The following is a 15,682-nucleotide window of genomic DNA, read 5'->3' on the forward strand; positions in this document are numbered from 1 at the left end:
CTGAGCTGGGCAGATAATGTCTCCTGAGATGCATGAGAGGCTGGATAACTTGATGCATTTGTTTTGAAGCCCAGTGACTTGGGAGGAGCTGCATAGTTTCTGGGCCATGCCACTGAGAATACCGAATGTTCAAAGCACTAACTAGGAACCAGCAGCTCCTCATTCAAAGGAGGCTTGGCAAGGATCAGCACAAGGGAAGGTGTTTGTGCCCATCTGGATGCAAAGACCATATCAGGCTAGCAGCATCTGTGCCAGGGCAAGCAGGGAAAAAAACCATATTGTTGTGCTCATGGATACCTACAGAGCTGGTCGACTGCAGAGGAAAACCTTCCTGGTCTCTCTGGCAGGCATGGATTAGCCTCCTTGCTGTCTGCTGCTGTATGGAACCCTCAAAGCCACCACTGGAATAGGGTTGCCTGCAGAACTCCCTGTCTGTATTAGGAGTTAAAGGAAAATACACCTGAGCTTACAGTGCCATTTCTAGAAACTTGCTGGTGCACAGCATTTGTCCCCTCATTTCTCAGCCTCTAACCAGCCTCTGAAACATCAGAAAGCTGGACAGGGCACCTATTTTTACAAACAGGGAACAGAAAATTCAATTTGCTTTTAATATCTCCCCTCATGAGGAGTGCAAGATGAGCACCAGCTTTTTGGCTGTGTTAGGCCATCAGACCAGCCGTAATCAGTATGTTTTATGTTTCTACATGGGCTCCTGGCCACCTGTATAATGTCCATCTGTCGAACTGGGCATGATGCCTACCAACACTGCAATCCAGATCATTTGAACGAGGCACGGGTTTCCAGGAGGTGATATTCCCGAAGGAGAACAGTTTGCAGTAGCATGACGAATGCTGTCCCTGCTGCCTGAAGTCCCTCCCATGCACCGCTCTCATGGCAGTGCCATTCACTTCTCTTTACTTTAAGGCATTTGGGGAGATTCATCTAGAAGAAATGTAAACACATGGTGGCAATGATAGCAAATGAATATTCAGAAGCAGTCCTTGGTCCTCTGTGACTGTGTGTGTGCAATTTTAACGTATACGTCTTAGAGCTGCACAGTACTTTTCTGTGATTGGTAACTTTGCTGCAAAATGCAGTTTTAGAATGACCACAATTATTTTCCATCTGAAGGGAAATTTGTCAACTGTCTGTAAGTGGGAAAGGACATGGTGAATCTGGCTTGCAGGAGTGACAGAGTATGTGTCTCTGCCTTCTCAGCCAAGGTGCAAGGTCCCCATCACATCAAGCTCATGTTCCCTTTACTGTGAAAGGAAGTTCTGAAGCTGCATCACCCACCTCCTAGTGGATGTCCCAGATTATGGGGAGAGTGACAGCCAGAAAGCCTGCTGTTGGTCTTACTCTACCTTATTACAACAGTGTTTGGATACTGAGGCTTTGAGCGCCTAGGTGAATACTGGAAGTATTAAGCTAGGGATATTTTTCCCCCCCCTCAGTAACTGTGTCCTGATGTAAATGGAACAAGTTTAATAGGATGGACACAGCTCATATACCTGATAATCTGACAGGTTGTCCTGCTGGTCCTTTGGATGAAAGGATGGTAAAGCCTGTTTTTGGGAACACATAGTTAAAGGTCTGGTAGTAATGGAGTGAGAGGGCCCATATGAGAAGGTACAGCTGAACAATGAATTTCTGCCAGGGCACCTTGGTCTTGGCTGGCCATCTATATTCAGCTGTGTCTTGGCTATTTCTACAGAAAAAGAATGCCAAATGCAATAAATTATGAAATTATTTGTATTGTTTATTTGTATGTTTGAGTTGAATTGATTTTGTGCTTAGAAGGCAGTGGCTTTGTCTATATTAGCAAATAGCACCATGCAGTAGGAGCGGATCTGCAGAGCAAAACAGTCATGACGACCCAGGCAGATTTCAGGGGGTTAGCTTTAAAGCAGCTTTTTTCCCATGTGAAGGAAATTTTGAAAAAAACTTGTAGCAAATCGGGAGACCAAATATTGCATGTTGAAAATGTCAACAAAACCTCTCAACGTATTAGGAATATTTTGAGTTTTCTACCAAAACAAAGACTTCAAAAAACCTGGCACATATTCCTGAGACATTTCAGTGCTGTTGAAGCTGTATTTTTTTTTGTTGAAAATTGTTTCAGCTGAATTTTATCTGGTGCTTCATGAGATCATCTGGCATCCTACTTAAACCTGTGTATCTTGCTCTGTGTGTGATTCTCACTATTGTTTCAAACATAAAATTGATCTGTTTGTAACCATTTTAAAAAGGGTATTCTCACACCTGTCTCTCTGCCTGTACCAGAGAAAGGAAAAAAATCCTGTGCTGCCGTCTCAGCTTTCTTGTTCTGACTCCTCTGACGTGTGACTATGAAATCAGTCATGACACATTTGCATTAGCTGCAGGAAACTGAGGGAGAGGAGGCAGCAAAAAGGGCAAGAGGGGCATTTGGGAGCTGAGAAAAAAATTAGAGATCACATGTGGGAGAGCAACCCAGCTGCAATGGAAGGACTGCATGTGAGGCTTGTGCAGAAGTGACTTTTAATGTAGTAAACTTTACCTGCATGCTGAGGGTGATAGATACTGTCATGTGGTAAAGGGAGGGAAGAGTGCTTACTGGTGCTCTGAAGATTGCAGGGACCCTGGAAAGAAAGCAAATTATCGAGAGTAAATCATGGTTACTTTCTCATGCAAAGGTACCCTCCAATGCAGCCAACACCCCAGGGCAGCAAGTCTTCCTCTTACTTAGCAGGTTTGTGTTTTAGGCATTGCATTTTGCCATGACTCTGACTGACCTCTGCATCAGTCGCATCCAATGATACAATTTTCGAGATGCTTTAATATTTTACTGAACTGTGATTTGTTTAGTGAAAGATGTCAGGAGAGGTCAAACATCAGTGCAAGTTTTGGTGTATGTGAATGGCCTAGGATTTCCTGCCAAATGTCTCATTCGTCTTGGAATATCCAGAAGCACATGGCAAGGAAAGTTACAGTCTTGACAGAATACTTGCTTTGGAGCAGTATGTAAGTCTAACATCAGGAATCAAATAGACTTCAGCAAATAGCTATTAGTGATGTACCAAATTGTAACCTGATGTCGTTTGTATATCAAGAGATGAGAAGACTATCATATTTAGAGACATAATCTGTACATATACATTGCCCTCCTCATAGTTGCCAACTAGTCTCTCCTTTACCTCGCACGCTACAAATACCAGATGCTTTTAAGCCTGCTCAGTGTGTAAATCGTGCCATCTTAAACACCAGCTCTGAATATTATTTGCTGCCTGTTGCTAAATTTTTGTCATGCCACTTATGCTAAACAATTCATTGATTTCTGTCTTATTGTTTGTAACAAAGAATGTTCTTTGAGATTTCTCTCAGTTCCAGAACAAGAACTAACTACTATGGTAACACAACCTAAATCACTATACAGGCATAACAAAAACAATTCTTACAAGCCTTACAAGTTTTGTAAGTTCAGAGTTTCTATTTAAATATTTCTTGGTATCACTTGTTCAGCATGTAACTTGGATTATTTTAGAGTATGCCTTTAAGAAACAAGAACGACACAGATGTTAAAATTTCTTTTAAAGAATCCCATGCCTGAAAAAATAAGTTGGGGTTTAGACAAAAAGAAAAATGTGACTAAAAATGATTGGTTTTCAGGAAAACTGTCAATGTTCATTCAGGGTTTTTAGAAAAGATGAAATCAGAAACATTTTTTGTTTTGGAATTAGCAGGATACCAGATAGTTTGCAACTGTTTATTCAGGTTTGTTGTAGAAGACAGGCAGTGTCAGACAGTCAGAAGTTTGTCTGGACTTTCTCTGGGCTCGAGAAAGGTGTGCAGGTAATTGTAAATATGTGTATGAAAAGCATCTTTTAGCTGAGTTTTGAAATGACTGGCAAAACCTATGTGTGATCAGCTCGCTTTTCCTTGATGTTTTACAGGTTCCAGAACCTGCTGTGGTCTCGAAAAGCGTTTGTGGACAGTGTGAAGGTGTATAACCAGAGCTACATCTACATGCCAGCCTTCTCGATGAAGACGGGGACGGGACCTTCCCTACGTGTCTATTACACCCTGGAGGACTTTGGTGCCAAGCAGACGGTCCTTTTCGCCAACCCCAATTTCCTGCGTGACATTGGCAAGTTCTGGAAGAATAAAGGTATACACGCCAAACGACTTTCCACAGGACTTTTCCTAGTCAGTGCTGCCCTTGGTCTGTGTGAAGAAGTGACAATTTACGGCTTCTGGCCGTTCTCGGTGGACCTTCACGGGAAGTTTATTAGCCATCATTACTATGACAACGTCTTGCCCGATTCTGGGTTCCATGCCATGCCGGAGGAATTTCTACAGCTCTGGTTTCTTCATAAAAGTGGTGTACTGAGAATGCAGCTAGAACCATGTGAGGACCCTTTAATCCAGTCTTCTGCCTGAGGATCATGGGAGTCGGTTTGGGAGATCCAGTAGTTTGTAATTTCCATGCTCTCCAACAGAGAGTTCTGTTTTCTGTTGATTCTTTTTAAAAGGAAAATAATCATGGATCTGCGCAGACCATAAAAATGTTACTTGAAAGCCAAATGGAATACATCCTTAATGTATAGTGCTTTATGGAACTGAGGCGGGGGGAAGTGAATCTCTCCATTGAGTCCGTTCAGCAGCATTGTGAACATCATGTTGGAAGCAGCACAGCTGAACTTTCTGAGGGACGTTTTTAAATGACCGCTGTAAAAAGGGCATTAAGGCTCAGAGGGACAAAGGGCCACCCACAAGCTTTGCTGACAGTGCCAAAAATGACTGTCTGTTCAAAAATCCATTTCATTCCAGATTGGCATCTTGTAAAACTTTCCTTTTTCCTTTTTTTTTTCTTCTCCCCCCGCTCTGTTTTGGGCTGGGGGGGTTATGTGTGTGTAGGAGAACATGTGTGTGTTGTGTTGTTGCCTTTGTTTCCTTCCCTTTTTTTTTCTTTTTCCCCTCAATTGAAGGAAAAGGAAAGGCTGAAAAGCCCTAGGAGCTGAGTACCATCAACTCCTCTGAAGACTCTTGGGAGAGTGAATGGTGCTAAGAATGTGGTTAGAAGAATGTCCTGCTACTGAGTATGGATGAACCTACCTATTGTAGGTTTTATCAGGATACTTTATGTCATTGCACTTAGAGCCGTGCTAGTGCTATGCTGTGGGCAAGAGCTGGTTAAGGGTAGCGGGTTCTAAAATAAAACGTGTTATAAAACCAGTAGTGTAGTGCAGCCTGGTTTCAGCTGACCTGCTGGAAGATTTCCATGGTGGCTTTAGTAGGAGGGATGGATCGTGACCTGTTTTGCTGTCCAGCCTTAGGGATTAATTCTGTATTCATTTGGACTCCAGATGTTCATTGACTGTCAAGGGGATTTGAGGTGTTCAGTGGAATGCGGAATGAGGTTCTTCATTTGCTTATAGCAGAAAAACTGCAGAAATGAATGTTAACTATCCTTTAAAATGAGCTGAAGCTTTGGAAAGCCTTTCTCTTTGTGTGACTAGCTCTTCTGCTAGGATTGTAATGTTAGCCTTAAAGACTTTTCTCACAAGATTGTCTCTGGTTAAAGATAGTCTGAAAAAATAAAACAGCCTTTGGGAGCACTGAAACGCTGCATAGTCAGCAAGAAAAAAATAAAAAAAGAAAAAAGGAGAGAGAAAACAGCAGGCCCTTACATAAGGCGACCTCTATCCTTGCAGTGGGTGAATTCAATCAGTGTGTGCATTGCACACATGCTGCTCCGGCCAGCACAGAGCCTGAAGGACTGTTTTATTTTGGGTGATTACTTGGACAGCAAGATGGTCCTATCACCATGTAAATGAGAAATCTTTTTGTTTGTTTGCTTTGGTTTAGCACTATAGGACAAGAAGAGAATACCAGTTCAGCCCACAGTGCAATTTTGGCTGCAAGATGTTATCACCATTAACTTTAAAAATCCAAATCAGTGTTCTCTTTCTTATCCTTCCATCATTAGTAGCTGAAATTCTAGTCAAAGTGTTGAAACAACAAAATTGTCATCAGGTTTCCACAATAATTTCCTGTGCTACCTGTTTTAGCTCCAAAGTACTAGTATTTGGGGGGATGTGTCCTATCATATGTTGAAAACATCTCTCTTTGTAGACTACCAACTGCAAGTTATATAGATATAATTAAAAAAGAAAGTCAAAATCCATTGCTCTTCTTTAAATATGAATAATTAAACTATCTATATAGGACACTGGAAAAAAAAATCATGTTTTGCTTTTTAAACCTATGTTTCATAGTAAAATCTTCTTTCTAAATATAGATATTCCAAGCATAAAGTGGGCACTGCTCAATAGAATTACAGGGCAGTGCTAAACTGTAACATGGAGATTTTGACTAAGTAGCATTCTAGAGATTGTTCTGATAAAATCTGAATGTGCTTCTTCAAACCATTTTATCTTTGTCCATATTTTTGTTAAAAGTACAGTCAACACTGATAGACTGTCACTTGATTCTCATTTGTTATTTTTGTTTTATCTATGATGTGGGTATCACTGAGGAAGGATTTGAAAGTAAAATATTCTTCTTATTGCTTGTTATAGCAGGATTTTACTGAGCTGTCTTTCTTGGAGAAGAAGAGTTGCCTGTAGGTTTTTATTCTACGCAACAAGTTTTGCACATTTTAGTGCTTTGAAGACTACATTATCTGTGAGAACAACAGCAGAAATATGGTGTGCTAAAATGGTATTTCAGCAGGATGCCAGCATTTCCTTGGGGGTGGGAGGGAACAAGGAGAGTAGGGGCAGCTGCCTCTTTGCTGGTCATTTTTTTGTATTTTTACCAATGCCTGGGCATTTAGTTCTGAACACCTCTGACAACTTTCCAACCCTTTGGTAATCCTTTCTTCTGTGTCTTGCAGAAATAATCAGATTAGAAGAACATGAGGAAAACCTGAAATTTTTCTAGGGAGTTTCAGTGCAGTGTTTCCTAATGTATGGTTTGTTCATGTTCAGTCAGTGCCTTGGGTACCTGGAGATGTTGTACTCCCCACCTCTGTAAGACTGAGGCAAAATTAACCTGTAGCCTGTGGTCTTTGTGAGTGCCTTCTGATGTCTGCAGTCCTGACATTAGCAAGGAGATAGGTTTCAAAAAATTATAGAGGTAGTAGAGACCCAGGCTCTGTGTGATATGAGACTGATGTTGGAGAAATTTATAATTCTGGCTCTATTCACATTTCTGTATAGCGAATAGTGTATCTTACAAAGACAACCTCATTTGATGGGGAAGTAAAGGCTTCGAGGATAAATAATTTTCTATAACTTTCAGAAAACTGGCAGCTGAGGAAAAAAATGAAAATAAATGCTGCTTTTGAGAAAGCAAAATCTGGTTTAGCCGCCTGACTTGTCAGTCCATGCAAACACACTGGCCAGCAATCAGATTTTTGCCCAGCAAGTAAAAAGGAACACAGGAAGGTTCTGCAAGTGTTTTGTGTCAAGAGCAGTCACATACACACACACAAAAAGGCAACTGGGAACATGAGCGTGGCAGCTGCCCAACTGGCAGCTATCTATCTGTCTTGGAATAAATGTGCTCCATCCATTTTGCTATTCACTGTGAGGCTTGCCTAGTCTAAGTCTAGGGGTGGGGGCATCCATGTATAGGATCACTGATAGGAAATATGGCATTACATGCAGGGGACTGGAGTTACACCCTTCTTCAGAAGGGAGATCACACTGTGCAATAGGACCATCCTTCTGCCTAAAGATGGCACAGTCCAATCCAGGAGGCTGTGTGTGTTAACCGTGAGAAATCAGCATCTCACAGTCATGGCAAACTTTGGTCACAGTGATTATATCCACCCAGTATTTACCTGTTGTTTGATTCCAGTCCATTGATGACAGCGCTCTTAATCAAGTCTCATTGCTTGTGTTGCTACATTTTCCCTGAAGGGAACTGAAATATTAATCTTTGTTAGTGAAATTCCCTACTCTAGCTTCTCTTATGTCTGCTGACAGTCCCTGAATTTCTCTGGCAGTGTAGCTAAAGCTGCACAAGCCTTTGCCAGTTTGAAAACTACTGCACTTAATCTTCGATAAAAACTAGTTCAGACTTGCCAGATGATTTGTTCATGTTTCTAGTTATTAATTTTATCATAGAGGTGAGAAAGTACAGAAGCACTGGAATAATTTCTTTACGTAAGAAGCATTGCCCTATGTTTGCAAGTAAATTTCTTTACAAGAGTTTTGCATGGAAGACACTGAGTACTGAAATCACCCTAGATAAAATCTTTCTTGGGTTTGGGGTGTATATGCTTTTGAGTAAATCAAGACAAATTTTTGAACTTGCACCAAAACTATGTAAAATGTCTTCCTGTGGCTTATGAAGCCTTTTGGGGCCTCTTCTAAAACAGGCAAACAAAAGAGAAGCCAGCAACCTAAAGACAAGGGGTGTTGTGTGCTCATGAGAATAAAAACATTCATAATTTTCGCACAGATCTTTCTACAATACTAAGGGCTCTTATTCATCCATGTTGTATTTTTATATTTTTGCTGAAGATACTAAGTTGAGGGTGAACCAGCTACAAAAGTCAAAGGTCCGAGCCTGTGTTACAGCTTAACTTCTGTAGAATACAGAAATATCAGCCGTTTTGTCAACTTGACTATTTTCACCTTTTTGTTAGCTTCATCAAAATGGTGTCATAACATCACCTGCTGAGTTTGCACCTCTGTGGGAGCTGAAACTAAGCAAAGCACCTCCTTCTTCAAACTGAATGTCTGAACTGTGGTAGTTACATAAAACCCTTCCTCCATACGCCTTGATAGGAACAGGCTTAATATCTGGCTCACTCTTGCCTGTAATTAATGAGGAGAACAAGAGTGAGGAAACTTTTGATCTAGAAGTGAGGATAATTGGAGGAGGTGAATGCTATCATACCCTTTGCTGACTGCTTTGGTTCTTTTCTTCAGCTCGAAAGATTAGTAGATATTGGAAGAAGTCCAGGTTATATGAAGGACAGGCAATTCTAGAAGAGCTGGATGGTGCTGGAGAAAAGGAAGATCAAATCAGTTGTGTAACAAATTGGAGTGTAGCAATTCTTGATAAAGATCCCCAGCTCTAAGCAACTGTAAGACATTTTTATCTGGTAGTGACTGTGAAAAATAGGCTACCTATGACCTACCAAGGGTTTTCTGCAGGATGGCAGCAAAGCAAAATGCTGCGAGGAGCAGAAACTGATTAAACAGAATGGGAAATACAATGGAACAAAGAATGATGACTAAAAATCTGTCTTTCCCTTCTCTTCTGATACTCGCCCCAAAACACACAAATAAAATGGACTAACCAGCTTTTGTCCCAAGTCACAATCTCCTTCATGAAATGATACAGTGGGATTTCCATTAGCTGATACTTCCTAGTAAACAAAATTCATCAGACCTTGTCAAACAACAGCTCCAAATTGTTAATATGACTTCAGTTAGGTGTTGGTAATTCCATCACTAGAGAAGGGAAACAGGATGGAAGGCAGCTGCATTTTTCAAAGCAATGGTTGCAAAATAACTTCTGTTTCCTGGAATTCCCAGATTTTGTTACTTGGAATCTGTCAGATGTTTGACTTTTTTATAGTTTTTAAACAGAACCATTAGTAAAGGACTTACCAGCCTTTTTGTTAAGTATTAGCAAACTTGTTTTCCTAAGCGTAACACAAATACCCAACAGGAGGCTTAACCTGGCCTCCCCAGCTGGTATTTCTTTGGCAGCAGAGAGAATTTAAGCAGCTACTTATTCCTCCCTGATTATTCATATTCTTCAGGTTTTATTACAGCAGATTGAGCCCTAGTGTATTCAGCCTCTTCAGCTTAATGCATATGCTTAATAATGAATCTCACTCTATCTTTTCAGCTGAAAAAAAAAAAAAAGGAAAAAAAAAAAAAGAAAACGTTTTGTTAATTGAAAATGGTTGTGTAGGTTTGTAGGTTCTCTACAATCAGGAGAGAGAGGCACCTCCAGGTGGCGATTCTTGCTTTTTCTGAACACAGGCTGCATTCAGAGGCCTCCTCAGGACTGTGAAAACACTCCAGCTGTGTCCGTAAGGCGAAGCTGTGCAGGGCAGAGCAGATGCTCAAGTGTTTTCCCTGATGGGTGCACAGTTTGCTTGTGAGCGTGCTGCTGTGGCCTTGCCAGCTGCCCCCAAATGCTGACCTAACCCATGCTCAGGCCTTGCACAGGGCCAGGGTTCAGCTCAGTCACTTGGTCTTGGGTTGCAGACCAGGTCCTAGATAATTACCTGTGGCAAGGCTGGAACTCCTGCTTCACACTCTGAAGTGCTGGGTGTACTGGAACTGACGGCAGCTCATCGCTTTGGAAACCAGCCTGCTTCTTGCCCTGAAACACTTTTGATCCCTGCAAGTCCCAGAAGGGCCTATTAAATCTGCATTTTAAAATAATCCACAGGTACTCCCTGCTGATATCAAGTTGGTCAGCTTTTTGTTGAGCTGAGTATTTATCCTGTTTGGGTCCCTCCAAGGGAAGTGAACCTTTAACACTCAGATCACCTGGAAAGGAGCAATTATGGATGCATAATATATTTTAAGCTAAATTCTTACCAAGAGGTTAGGGAACCTACATAGTCTGTAAGAAGCTTTGTTATTGTGCAGTAAAGGAAACATTTTCACTGAAAATAGATGCACAGAGAAAAAGTGGTTTTGATTAGAACAGTACAATCTGACACCCAGATTTGAGTCCCTGCTTGGATATCTTCGACCGGGATCTTGGTGTGCTGTGAAAGTGCCATAATAACTTATTTTCTTTCTCTGAATGTATTAATTTTTTTAGAAAATGCTTGAACACTTTTTTTTTTCTTTTTTTTTGGAATCTGTATGTGCTCAAAAATATATATATATTTTCTTTTTGGACAGCCATAGCTTTTTGTATGCAGAGCAAAACTGATGGAAGATGTCCAGCTTTCAGAACACTGTTTTGGAGTAGTCTGGCGGGGCTCCTGCATACACAGAAGTTAGTTGCTGCCTCTTGAGCTGTGGAGTTTCAGCAGATGATACAGAGTATGCTGCACTCACAGTAAAGAAATAAGATATTTTAGCCACAGCTCTGCCTGCTTCATGTCTCCCGTATGCTGAGTGCTATTTCTTAGATCTGCAAGGGCTCTTCACCTGTGAACTTTGATCTCGAAGATTGTACATTGACTAATTTTTAATTTGAATGTACTGAAAACTGAAATGATAAATGAAATGACTGGAAATAAGTCCTTTAATGTATCATTTGCTGATGCTGCGTGGTTTGCCCTGTTACAAACCAGACCTGTCCATATCCAAAAGCCATTTTATCTGAGTATAAGGCTCGTATATATGAGGAGGTCACAGGAAGATGAATGTCTGATGCTGCATAGGGCAAGGGCTTCCAAAAAACGTTGCGGTTTTATTTATATCAACAATGAAATCTCCATTGAGCCAATATTGGATTAGTCAGCATTCAGTGCTGTTGATGCTCCTGCCCCATAAGCTTTTCCAATAATTGTTCCGTGCATGGGCAGTAACGGTGGATTTTTTGTTTGTTCCTCCTCTTCACCTTGCATTGCAAATGGAATAAAGTGTCAATCCAAACTCTTATTTACCCTTTTTAGAGGTCTCTGTAATTAATACATAGGTACACAATTATACAAACAAAATAGATGATAGCCTGAAGTTTATGGATCAAACACTGATTAGTATCTTGAAGAATTTGAAATCATTTGGTGAAAAAAAATTACCCATATTTTCCAAGTGAAAAAGATCTATTTTTTTCCTCCTTAAATACACTCAAAACTGAACAAACTCTATGTTAGAGACATGTGTTTACCCCGGTTTTCAAGTTACTCTGCACTTCTAGCTTTGTATTCAAGCCCATACTTCTGCAGAGCTTCCAATTTTAGGCCACTCTTTGTGGTGTCCTCAGATAAAAAATTAAATGTTATACTCCAAATGTAGTCAAAAAAGAAAGAAAAACAAACTCTAGACAGAGGTTCTGATCTTCTGAAGTCTGTTACTGTTTATGTACTGTTATTTAGTCATGGTGTCATTTAGTCTAAAGAACTAGACAAAGGTCAGAAGAGACATATAGAAGATGACACTGTCTTTCTCATAAAGACAAAGGCATGCAAGCACGTATTTAAATGTTTGACTGAGTTGGGACCTAAAGTTATTAAGGGATGTTAACTTCTGCTTCTCTTTCCCTTGGTTCTTCTTGTACTGGGATAAAACGTGCTCTGTTCACAAGTTGTTTAAAATCTCTTTTGCACTACAGTGAACTTTCCTCTGGGCTCTAAACCTATAAACATAACGGAGATACGTAAACCACTTCAGGTTTATTAATACTGAGTGCAAGCAAACTTATATGCAGTATTTCATGTCTTCCTAGTACTAATTGCTGTATTAACTCAGAATTAAAATGAAGGCTTCCTTATTTCCGATACCACATATCCCAGAATGTTTGAAATCTTTCTTCCTGTGTTGCTTTCTCTGTCAGGTGAATGAAGATTATATTTAGTTCAGGTGTTTTGAGAGCTAGTTAACTCATGCTTGGGAAGTAAAGTGAGAAAAACAGAAATTTTATAAAATACAAGGCTTTACCTGTTTTGAACAGTGAAAACAAGCAAATGAACAAACCTTTTTATCTGACTGAATTTATGCTTCTGTGTTAAAAATCCAGCTGCGTTAGTAAGTATAATAAGGACTTTACCTTCAGATAACACATAGATGGTAGGAAAGTGAAAAGCTGTGCCTTTTAATGAGAAAAGGAGGTTTTGTTCTCTCTATGCTACCCCTCAATTTACAAGACAAATTCTCTGCTGTCTTTTACTCTTCAGACTCCTGTCATATCAATAGGATTACCTGTATTTTAACCAGCTGTCTGTTCTCAAACCTGAAGGAATTAATCCTACAAAAATTTTCAATTGAGGTATTTTAAAGCAATGCCAGGTTATGCTACCTAGTTAAAGTTTCTGTTCTGTAAGCTACTGATTTTTTTTTCCACATGTGTAGATCATGAGTAGTTTATGCTATTTGTTGGTTATTTTTGTAAGGCAGACATCTTACTGCATTTCAAACATCTGCTGCTCCGAGATGTCACCGTCTGAAATCAAATCATTAACTAAGTCATGCCCTTGTTTCAGCAAGTTGCAAAGAAGTGATCCATGTGCTGCTCTATCTGCCAAGTGTATTTTATGAGCCAAGTGAAAATTATAAAAGGATTTTTCTACAGTGTGAAGCCTCTCCATTGACTGGCTATATCTCAGAATTAGATATCCTCAAGCAATTTATTGTCTGTGATGGATCTGATGCTTGCTAATCTTTCCACACATTGTCAAATAACTTTGTTAGACTTTATTGATATAATGATATGATCTTTTCCTCTCTGCTATTTCACTGCAATTTTTCTTTTCTGATGCTTTTTGCAGGGAAGAAATCTTTCTTCATTCTCTCTCTCTCTTTTTTTTTAAAGTACAATTTATACCTGAAGCTTACTTCTAGTCTCAGATGATGGCTGTCTTAAAAATGTTGTTCTTATGCTTTTTTCCTGTGTTGTGCACTGTATCTTCTTTTCATAACACTACATATGATGATGAACAATGAAGTCTTGGCAAATTATCTTTCTCTTAGCCATTAAAGTCCTTGAGAACTGAAAATCCTTCTTACTTCCATAAAACTCATTCTGGCTTTAAGTGTCTTTGGGTTTTAGCCAAAATTGCACACAATCAAATCTTGAATCTTTGCAGTATTAGTGCACTCATAGTCAATCGGGCATCAATAAAATATAAATCCATTTCCAAAGTTGCTTTCAACCTCAGTGGAAAACAGAGAGTCTTTAATAAGCCTTCTTAATTATGGCCTGTAACTACCGTGATGATAAAAATGTTTTTATTTTCATTTTATGTCTCATGCAAGTTACAAGCTCAGACAAGGATATAAACAAATCAGTATCAGTCTAGTTGTTATCTTGGTTTTGGTACATGTATTCTTTCTATTGACCTCATTGTTTTTCATTTTTTCTTTGGTTTGCATCTGAGTGAATATTTTGCAGATTCTCATCTAATACCTAGATTATTACCATGTGTAATATACAGGAATTGCGCTTAGTAAGTTTTTGGTTCCACTGGAGAGTTTGCTAGTAGTCTGCATATTAAATGAAGGGGGTTTTACCGTCTTCTTTACAGAGAACTGTTTGGGTGAGAAGCAAGGCATTAAAAACCACTGCCTGGGTCTTGTCTTACTTGGGCTGAATGCCTGTGCTGGGAGTGGAATACACAGGGTGTCTCCTGAACCCCATGGGTCTTTGGGAGATGCTCAGGGGTGCTGCCAGGGCTGTACCTTGCGCTGAGCAGTGAGGCTAGGCTGGCACAGGGGTTGGGGCAGTCATAGAATCAAGAATCATTTTGGTTGGAAGAGACCCTCAAGATCATCAAATCCAACCATAACCTAACTCTAGCACTAAACCATGTCCCTAAGAACCTCATCTATACGTTTTTTAAACACCCCCAGGGATGGGGACTCCACCACTTCCCTGGACAAGAGGAGAGCCAGCGGGGCAGTGAAAGGTGATAAGAGGCCTGGGATGCAATGTGGAGGGTGGTTCCAGCCCTCACTTGGCTGGGGCTGAGAAGGAGCCTCTGCAGTCTGCTTCCTACTGTGTGCTCCCTCCTCGGGATGTGTCACTGGGAGCTTTGTGCTCAAGCACACATCCGGCCTTGCTGGCCCTGCTGGGAATGATAGTTCTGAATCTGAGAAGTAGTCTCCCAGCTGGAAACTCATGTAGCATGTTGTTCCTTGGCCTGCCTTTCCTGGTCCTGAGCAGCTCATCAGCAGAGCTGGATGCTGGGAGCTTCCCTTGGCCAAGTGGCTCCTCACTGCAGCCTCCCAGTGCCACTGTGGAGCCAAGGCTTCTACTGAGAGACAAGCCAGGAAGTGTCTGTGCCCTCTTGAAACAGGAGAAACTTAAGTGCAACATCTATAGCAATTAAATAGCAGCAAGGCTCTTTTTCTTTTGTTGTTGAAGGGAAGGCAGTGCAAAGCATTTTCATGCCATGGTTTAGCCACTTACAGGTCAAGCACAAGAAATTTGAATGTGCAGTTTGCTGTAAATTCTGATTTTTCACCCCAAGCATAGGATAGAAATGTCTCCTATTTTTATTTAGAAACATAGATACTGATAATTGTGCTTAAATATTTCTCTTTTAAAAAAAAATCTAAGTTAGTAACTGAAATCTTGTAGAGTCATTTTCATCTTCTCCAGCAGTTCAAGGTGACAGAGCAATCCTGCCTGCATGAAGGAAGTCCTTAAAGACTTCTAAACCTTTCTGTTTCTTATGCATACCAGACACTTTGCTTTAACATATGTCAGTGCTGGTTCCATCTGGCTATTTCTGAAAGCTCAAGAGAAAAGTAAATGAAGATATGCAGGAAATTAAAGGTGCCTCGCTGTGATATTTTTATAGAGTGGTACATTGATTTGACAATGAACTGTGAAATGTAGCATGTGAATGATAATGAATGTAAAAAACTGCATGTGTTTTTATTTGAATGTCATGTCTGTGAGCTGGATTATTAGTATGAGCTCTGTAGTGTGAAAATGCTGAAAAGAGAAGTGAAATGGAAAGAAGCAGTTTTGTGTAGTGAACCACATCCTCTTTCGTCTATCTCCCTTTTCATGACCAAACTCTGATTCTGGTAACGTGAAC

At 40.3% G+C, this 15,682-nt stretch overlaps 1 protein-coding gene across 1 annotated transcript in view; it reads left to right on the plus strand.

Moving 5' to 3' along the window:
• Window positions 1–6,407, plus strand: part of ST8SIA1 (ST8 alpha-N-acetyl-neuraminide alpha-2,8-sialyltransferase 1) — a 135,585-nt gene extending 129,178 nt beyond the window's left edge. Inside the window, exon 5 of the mRNA XM_065031930.1 lies at window positions 3,933–6,407. Coding sequence (XP_064888002.1) covers window positions 3,933–4,419 — 487 coding nt within the window. The 3' untranslated portion in view covers window positions 4,420–6,407. The remainder of the gene's footprint in view (window positions 1–3,932) is intronic.
• The last annotated feature ends 9,275 nt before the right edge of the window (window positions 6,408–15,682 follow it).

The sequence above is a fragment of the Columba livia genome, chromosome 1 (genome assembly GCF_036013475.1).
Source record: "Columba livia isolate bColLiv1 breed racing homer chromosome 1, bColLiv1.pat.W.v2, whole genome shotgun sequence".
Taxonomy (NCBI): Eukaryota; Metazoa; Chordata; class Aves; order Columbiformes; family Columbidae; genus Columba; species Columba livia.